Source organism: Eutrema salsugineum, unplaced genomic scaffold (genome assembly GCF_000478725.1).
Source record: "Eutrema salsugineum unplaced genomic scaffold, Eutsalg1_0 scaffold_10, whole genome shotgun sequence".
Lineage (NCBI taxonomy): Eukaryota > Viridiplantae > Streptophyta > Magnoliopsida > Brassicales > Brassicaceae > Eutrema > Eutrema salsugineum.
In genome coordinates, this window is record NW_006256908.1 from 8,665,880 (window position 1) to 8,674,958 (window position 9,079).

General features: G+C 33.2%; 1 protein-coding gene across 2 annotated transcripts; it reads left to right on the forward strand.

Moving 5' to 3' along the window:
- Nucleotides 1-6,790: 6,790 nt before the first annotated feature.
- LOC18026423 lies at nucleotides 6,791-8,457 on the forward strand. Of its 2 annotated transcripts, none has more exons than XM_006410755.2 (4): nucleotides 6,791-7,287; nucleotides 7,552-7,662; nucleotides 7,880-7,960; nucleotides 8,081-8,457. In XM_006410755.2, exons 1-4 carry the CDS (start codon nucleotides 7,009-7,011, stop codon nucleotides 8,150-8,152), a joined length of 543 nt encoding a protein of 180 aa, XP_006410818.1. In that variant the 5' UTR covers nucleotides 6,791-7,008; the 3' UTR covers nucleotides 8,153-8,457. The 2 variants fall into 2 exon arrangements, with proteins under 2 accessions (XP_006410818.1, XP_006410819.1); XM_006410756.2 differs by having other exon boundaries at nucleotides 8,072-8,415.
- The last annotated feature ends 622 nt before the right edge of the window (nucleotides 8,458-9,079 follow it).

The window sequence follows — 9,079 nt, forward strand, 5'->3', positions numbered from 1 at the left end:
CTTGAGAGAAAAAGACAGTGAGACAAGACAGATGGGGGAGAAAACTATACAATAAAGACTAGAGAACAACTATATATAACTATATTTATTTGGGTTCACAAAATCGTCATTAATCTCAGGTTATTAAACTATGGTTTCTGTAATAAAAAAAAAAAAAACCAAGTCAGAAAACCCAGAAAGAACCACTCTGCAAGATGAAGATGGAGAGATTATAACCTGCAGTTTTTCTGTCTCGCTGCCTTGGAAAGACCACTTGCATATACGTATCTCCCATTTATATTTAGTTTATTGATTAAACAAAAGCCTACGAGTAAATATTTAATTAGTGACAATAACAGAGTCTTTAATCAAATATCTCTTATAGAAGTTATTTGTTCGAAGATTATTGAATGAGGTGAGCATTGCGCAGATATTATTTGCAATTGCATTGGTGACAAACCGAACTACTTTAAATTTGAGTTAGTAAAAATCGTTAAATTCTTATTTAGTCATATACGGCACTGAATGTACTTTCCCCTTCATTTTCTATTTTTACCTTTAAATTTTGTACCATCTTCCATATAATAGATCTAAACGACCCTAGATAGTTGTAACATTATCTTTTGTGGAATTAGTTGAATTCTTGGTGGAATCAGTTGAAAAAAAAAGTGAAAACATAATTTTTGAACATAATCATTTGATTGGCTAATGGCTGACAAAAGAAAGTTGGCTGCAAAAAAACTTGAACTAACAGAAATACAGAATTAATGGAGAATATCAGCTTGTAAGATTATAAACTAATAATAAGGGAGTACACTTGGTAATTTGGCTGTTTAACTTACCTTTCTATGCTTGAACATTTCAAGTGACTAAATCGATCATTCGTAGATTTATTTTACTTTATTGTATCGGAAGCCTAAAAAATATCTGATAATTTTTGTGAATTATGAAATAATCAGAAAAGGTGAATCATATAACTGTATGATTAAACTAATGAACCATCAAAACAGATAACTGCAATCAACAAAAAAAAAAGATTAATGGCTAGGATCAACACTTTGAATGTGATAGTCAATTTGACCAAACTCAAATCGAGAGTTGAACATTTCATTATAGAGGTTGCATATCCATGATGAAAAGCAAGGGCTATAACAAACGACTAAGCCAAAATAATAAACTTTTTATCTCAGTGAAATAAACTCGTCCATGATTCAGTTCCGAGTGAAGAGAGAAAAAAAAAATCCTTTGTTTCATCTGAAATATGTGAGTTACTTTTTCTGCAAGACGAAATAAGTGAGTTAAAAATAGTCTTTATGCAGTTGCCATTTTTGGAACCAAAGACCAGCGTCATAGGTTACGTGTGGCAAAACTTTTGGTTCAGATTTGTGTTTGGCTTGTCAACGGTTCGATTTTGTTTTCTATTCAATTTTGTTGTATACAATCCAAGTTTTTTTAAGTTTTGAATTAGATTAACATTCGGTTACAAAAAAATTCATAGCTCAATGAAGTGGAGAGAGAGAGAGAGAGAGAGAGAGAGAGAGAGAGAGAGAGAGAGAGAGAGAGGTAATAATGAGAGAAGAGAAGCAGGTGGGCTGTGTCAGAAACTCAGAAGTAAAAAGCATAAAAGTGAGTAAACAAGTGGGTGGTGAGGGTTTCTCTCTTCTTCTTCTTTTTTTTTTTTGGCTGTGACTCATCTTTGATTTGACTACTCATAGTACTTCTCTCCTCTTTTTCACTTTTACCCTTTATTTTCTCTACTTTTTACTTCCTCTACCAATCCTCATCAGTCATTTCCTAAGACCCAATATGTTAAAATTTCATCAATTCATTCATTCTCAAGCCGAATGCGGTTGATTCCATTGGAGGTTTTCTTACATTTTCCCTTTTTGCGATTTATTCTTTGTTTTTCAATTTAAAAAAAAAACATCGTTCATGTTAATATAGTAGTTTAGGTTAACGAGGAATCAATATCACAAATCAATAGTATTTGTATACTCTTTGAAATAAAACGTAATTAATAAAAGTTTGGTAAGAGTAGTTTTCTTTTCTTTTTTACGTCGGCAAAAGAAATTATGTCGTACTTTCCTGCCCTTAAAACGTATTGATTTCAATTTAAAAAAAAAAATTGACAAACGAGTTAATTGTTATAAGTACAACAAATGTGAAACGAAATCGTAAAATATATAAATTTTGAGGAACAAGGACAGAGAATAAGAAGGAAGAGGCAAAGGAGGGCGAGAGTTCACATGTCCAAGAGAAGACAAATACATTTTTCTGACATAATCTGTCAGAGCTGATATTTTATTAATTCATTTTTCCAGACCAATTTGTAATTTATTATTATTATTAATATATTTTTTGTTTTGTTTTGTTGTATGAGAGAAATAATCGTATTGTGTAAATATTACAACAAAAGGGTAAGAGCCAGTCCACGTGGGTCCCATTGTTTTCTTTGGAAACAATTTGTTTATTATTTAGTGTAGTAAAAGGCAAGTCACGCCGGCACGCGAGGCCTCACGTGATCCCACGTGCTTTATTATTCTCTCTCTCTCTTATGCTTCCTCCTTCATTTTTCTTTGCTTTTTCTAATTTGCTAAAGAATTCAATTTTTCTTCCTGTCGAAATGTACCGAATCATCTTTTTTATTTTTGCAAAAATTTAATGTTTTTTGTTCCTTCTTCTCACGTGTTAATTTTTCATCTTTGTGACGATATTTGCAAAAGACGAATCTAGACGCCTATGCAGCATTTCTAAAAGCGGTCCACTAATGCTTTGATACCATACATATAGAATCACGTGATTGGAAATATTACTTAGGGCCGTAACATTTATGTTACTAAAATACTAACATTACATAAGCATATGCCTAGATTTGTTAATATAAATTCCAAACTCGCTATTGGTTATAAATATTTAACAACACACCAAAAAAATAGACTACTACCAAGCTTGAACCCGAACCTATTTCTTTATAATTTATAGGAAAAAAAGAAACGAAAAGGAAAAAGGAAAGAATAGATCTTTCTGGTGAGAGCGCACACACACAACAGACAACACACAATGACACAAGGTATCTAAGGGCATGACCGCACGTGTCAACATGCGATCTTTTAGTAGTAGTTTGATATTTTTTATACGTTTAAAGAAATCAAAAGAATCCAATGTAGAGAGTGATTAAAGACTACTTTGCCTTCATGTTCTGCCAATCTCTATGTATATTTTTAAATCAGTATACTAAACATTAAACAAGTTGTTTTCAGTAAAATCAACCATCTAGTAGGTCTACTTGAGGGTTATAAATCGAAGTTATCATGTGAATTTATTCCATTAAGAACATTAATTTTATTTTCTTTTGTTTACAAAGACGTTTCGCGCATTAGTAATTGTCTGAGTACGAGTCAGAGCAGCAGGTTAACTGTTTTACTCTCTGTTTGGAAGGATCAAGTTACATAATGTAAATTAGAAAGAAAAACATTAATTTGAGCTGTAAACTTTACGAATAATTATATGGTTCAAGAATGAAAATTATATTTGCATTGAGGTCCGTTATGTGTGGAAGAAGTCGTTTCTATAGTTTTGTACTTAGTTTTTGTGTATTACAAACTATAGAAATTGACTTGACTGTTAATGTTCTCAGTTGCATAGAGAAATATCGATTCAAATCTCACACATGAGATATCGTCAAGCCATCAACAAACAAAAAGATTGTTCATCTCGTCTAGCAGTCAATTTGAATTGTGAGCCAATAACATATGAGAGGATGGATTGACAATCACAAAACCATGTGGTCAAAGCTTAGTTAGGTGTACACCATATGAGCTGGACCGGCCTAATCAGAAGTCGGAACTCACTCATCCTTTTGATTTTTTTTTTATAACTTATTTGGGTTTTGAGTGTATAGATTGATAATGAATGTAGTCATTTTGGGCCCACTCACAGAGATATCTTAACCGGAAAAGACAAAAGGTTTCTTAGTCAATTTGCAATATATAGCCCATTCCACTTCAATGAGGAAGTTTAATTATAATTTTTTATGCCTTTAATAATTCCTTTGATTTGAATGTTTGGAAGTTTCTGTTTGGTTTCCTTTCACAACCGAATTCTTCGACCTAGTATTACCATCTTGTCTTTTCGTTAAGAATACTTTGTCCACATATTGACGATGCTCTTATCAAACAAATACTATAATTTATAGATTTTTAAAATTTTAATGTGCTCACTCCATCAAACGGTTATATAGTTTTCACTGCAACAAGCCAGCGATTGGGGGCAATTTGTTTTCAAAAATTCTTTTTACCATTTTTTTTTCTTCGTGAAAACAGTCATTAGGCAAATTCGTTGTCAGTTCAACATCCCCTCTAAGCTTTCCTTATTGTCAACATCTTTCCCTCCTCACAAAATTGAACATCATCATAACTGTATACATTTTAGATACAGTTAGCTACGATGTTTATTTTCTTACCATAATTAACTTGTCTACTCACTAGAGGGTTTCCTTTGTCGTCGAATTTGGATTTATATATTTATGCGGTTAACTATTCTCAATTGTTGTCTTCTGTCTCTGCTGCTCAAAATGTAAATGTGTCTGTTCAAAGCTTTGTAATGTAAAGGGAAGACAATAGGATTTATACTGGTGATGCAAGTAGGAATGAGGTCACTTTATTAGTGGGGATATTAAAAGTGTCTATTTTCTTACTGAGGAGGGTTTTACAGATGGGTGGAGAAAGCGAGAATCTGATGTTGAAGAAGCTCGAGGAGCTGAGCAAGAGCATTTAGTGAATGTCATTCTTATAATTTTTTATTTAAAGTAATACCTTTTTTGTTCAACGATATATACCTTTTCATATGATTGTACTTTTGTTTGATATAACTCTTATCGGTAAATACGTCCACATAAGTTCAAAATATCTGTTTATCTCAATATTAGCCTGAATGGGAATCAAGCAAGAAGGCTCTCAAGATTTTTAAAAGTTAAACTCTCCAAAGTAAAACTCTTCACTCCAACTAAATAACCGGCGAGTTAATTTCAAAAAAAAAAAAAAAAAAAAAAAAAAAACTGGCGAGTTGTATATTTATTTTATGTAGCAATTACCAGTCGAGAGATCTAGTTTCATATGTCTGACGTTGATCGGATTAGTTATAAGGCCAATCCATGTTAGCTCTGATTTTCAAAGAGTCAAAAAGTTGTTTAAGATTTCATTCTGTCATCAGAATGTAATGTTCTCACTTACCAGATATCAAAAACAGGGAAAATATGTGTTAATGTGTTATCTATTTTTTTTAGCTCAATCAAAGTATCAAACCGTCGTTACTTGAATTCTTGCAAATACTTAAAGAGTTAAAGGCAACAGAAGTTTCTTACTAATATAGCCCAACACAGCCCACTGTTTAACTTTTATCCATGAAGTTTCTAAGTCATAAATGAGTCCAACAAATATTTATCTCTTTGTATAAGTTATACAACCCTTAATAAGGCCCAACAAAATGCCCTTGAGATATGTAAACACCCACTAACATTAATGGGCATGGGATTAAGCCGAAAATTACGTCCACTTTACCTAAGGAACTGCCTAATCTTCTTCTGATTGATCAAACAATGCTTTCCAATCCAAGATACAAGAAAAGATTTTCCGGAAGTCCACAGAAAATTTATTGCTAATTGCCCGATATGAGAAGCAAGTTTATTATCTTTTGGAAATTATACCAGGACGGCATAATTTCAGATCGTTGGTTTAGTTAAGCATTTTTCACAATTATATCAACTCGAAAATCCCAGCATCCATATGATTTTGACTCGCTTGGGATTATTTTGATTAGTTTACGTGTACGAGTCTAGTGATAATATATTTGGACTGGACAGGCAATGAATTTGAAAGAAAAATGTTTGGACGTAATAATAGCTTTGGTCAAGTCAATTGTTGGACAGAAGACTATTTTCAATGGTTGACCAACAAAAACAGAGACACTATTTTCAATGACATATAGACAAACCTTTTTTTGTGCTCATACAAAATAAAATATCACCGATTTTTGTTAAATTACGGAAGTTCAAAGGCAATCGAATAATACTACAGAAAGACTCGATTAAAATATGTTTCGATGAGATGGAAAGTGGCTTAAGTAATCGTACAAAGCTAAGAGGATTTGATGAGAGTCTTCTTTGCTTTGTTTCTACAGCTATGACGTTTACATTGTTTGTTTTAAGATATTTGGTTTCTGGTGGTATGCTAAAGATTCATTTGCAGATCTTTATCAAGAGAATATTTTACATTTGATTATATTATAAAATACATGTATACTAAAAAAAAGTACAATAAATTCTGCACATATGATTGGTTGGATATGGTTGTCACTTTGGCAGTTAGGTCATTTTCTTGGCTTTGCTTATTTTAAAAAAAAAAACAGTCTGTAATATCTACAACTGTATAGTGTATACGCCAGACCAATTTTGTATTCCAAAATATCTATACTTTAAGTATATATTTTAGAATTTCTTATTTTATATTTTTATATGCATTGGCACATCTCTGCTTTTGCTTTACAGGGCAGCCCTTCTTCTTTCTGAAAAATATAGCATTCCATTAAAAAACAATCCATACTATAAAATAATGATAATTCAAAATCTTAAGAGTTTACAAACAATAATCAGATTCCTTAAAATTCGACCGTACAAACAAAAAAAAAACACTAATACAGAAGACAATTAAATAGTAGAAGATTAGGTTAATGATATTGTATGTAATTAAACGCTGTGCATAATAAATTATTTAAAACCAAACCAAAACACCTTTAAACCCAAAGACCACCGAAACCCACTAACAATCCAGCAACACAAATCACCCAAAAAAAACAGACGCCTCCGCCATTAAAGGACCTCTTTGCAAGAAAAAAGCTTCAACAATTTTCTAAACCCCCAAATCAGCCAAAATAGGGTTAGTCGAAGAACCCCACCGTAATTCCACTGAGGATTCGACTTCTTGCTTTGGTTTAAGGAAGAAGAACAGCAAAAACCAGAAAGAGAAGCCGAAAATGACTCAGACTAACGCCGGAGCTGGAACCGGAGCCACCTCGACGGCGGAGACTCCTCAGCCGCAGCCGCAGAGCAACGAGATGGTGCTACACACTGGAAGCTTGAGTTTTAGCAGCCACATGTCGAAAGAAGACGAAGAGATGACTCGTTCTGCGCTCTCTGCGTTTAGAGCTAAAGAAGATGAGATTGAGAAGAGGAGGATGGAAGTTCGTCAACGGATCCAGGCTCAGTTGGGTCGGGTCGAGGAAGAAACCAAACGCCTTTCCACTATTCGTGAGGTTTGATTTTTTACTCTCTTCTCAAATCAGAGAAATTGTCTGCGTAGAAAGTTTATCTTTTTGTCTGTGTAGAAATTGGGATGTATGTTGCTGCTTCTCTGATTAGGGGTTTTCCAAGATCTAGGATTTGGTCAAATGAGAAGAAATGTTTTGACTTTTTTTGTTCTTTGGGCATGAACAGTTGTTTTTTATTCGATTTGGTTGAATTATGTTCTGTTTCCAAGGCAGAGAAAGATGGTGATTTTTTTGTTGTTTCTTCTACAGGAGCTTGAGTCTATGGCGGATCCTATGAGGAAGGAAGTTTCTGTGGTCCGTAAGAAGATTGATAGTGTTAACAAAGAACTCAAACCTTTAGGTTCCACTGTTCAAAAGAAGGTAAACACACTCTCTTTCGTGATATTGTTTGCGTCGATTGATTTCATTTCGGTTCTTAGCATCATTCATCATGACTAGTTTAAGAAGAGTTTGGAATTGATAATACATACAGACCAAAGATTTGAGCTTTAGGCAACCACCTGAATCACTAAAGCAAGAAACTTTAACAATTGGACTATATGTGGAGAGACTGATACATTTTAATGGAATGAAACAGGAAAGGGAATACAAGGAAGCTCTTGATACATTCAACGAGAAGAACAGGGAGAAAGTACAGCTTATCACCAAACTCATGGAGGTTAGTTCCGAGTTCTCATTTAAAATTCAGTAAAATACGGGAATAACAATAAACCCAAGCTATTTATCGCTTATTATACATAAATGGTGTTTGGTTTTCTTCCTTGGGGAGATGGAACAGTTGGTAGGAGAAAGCGAGAAGTTGAGGATGCTGAAGCTGGAGGAGCTGAGCAAGAGCATAGAATCCGTGTGAACGTGTTGCAAGAACTAATTGGGTTTAGGATCTTTGCTTTCTTGGGTGTGATGTACCTAGTTTTACATTTTCATTTTGTAAGATGTGTGTATTCTTTAAGATTGTTGGGTGTTTTCTTTTTTATTGTTAGTTTTGCAAAATCTTTGGGGTTGGTTTGTAAAATTTGTGGGTTCTCGTATTTTTTTGATTAACCGAATTAGGGAGTGGAGAAAATGGGAAATTCTTAGGATACTGAAACTCATTACAGTGATTTTTTTTTTTTTTCTTGTTCTTTCTTCTCTGTATTATGTTTATGTATTTGTCTTTTCTTTTTTCCAAGAATTTAATTTATTTTATTTCAAATTGTTTTACTAATTTTCCGCTTTTCAGAAAAGTCTCTCGTTTGCTAAGAAAAAAAAAGGAAAAGAAAAGTGTATCTCGCGTGCTCTTTTGAAGCTAAAAGCTGTCGGAACGGCAGGATCCTCGACGTTAAATAAACAAAATAACAAAAATGTAAACAATAACAAGAATAATTCTATATGAATCCCAATCATGAACCAAAGAAATATTAAACTATTTCGTTGATTTAACCAAAAATAAACCTACATCTGGTTAGTTTGAAGTTTTAACGAATACCCCATCACTTTTCCAATATGCCAAAATAGTTTTGATCAAAGGCTGTCAAATTGTTATGTTTGCCATATGTTCCATTTTGATGACTTTCTGATGCTTCTTTTTCTTTGCATTCTTCCCTTTTTATAGCAGTCCTTTTAGTCAGTTTTAAGTATCCATATGTGCATTTTGATGTCTTTAAATATTTTTAGATGTCTTTAGGAGTCTTATGATAGCTACGCTGTAGGTGCTTTGAGAGGAGCTTCAATCTCAATTAGGATGTTACCAAGGAGTTCAATTACAATTAGGATGTCAGGATTACATCTTCCACACAAG

Bases quoted from the DNA above. Each gene is read 5' to 3' on its own strand.
- LOC18026423 (XM_006410756.2), top strand. From the start codon at position 7,009: ATGACTCAGACTAACGCCGGAGCTGGAACCGGAGCCACCTCGACGGCG. The intron at 7,288-7,551 runs GTTTGATTTTTT...TTTCTTCTACAG, and splicing joins GCCTTTCCACTATTCGTGAG to GAGCTTGAGTCTATGGCGGA. The intron at 7,961-8,071 runs GTTAGTTCCGAG...TTCCTTGGGGAG, and splicing joins TTATCACCAAACTCATGGAG to ATGGAACAGTTGGTAGGAGA.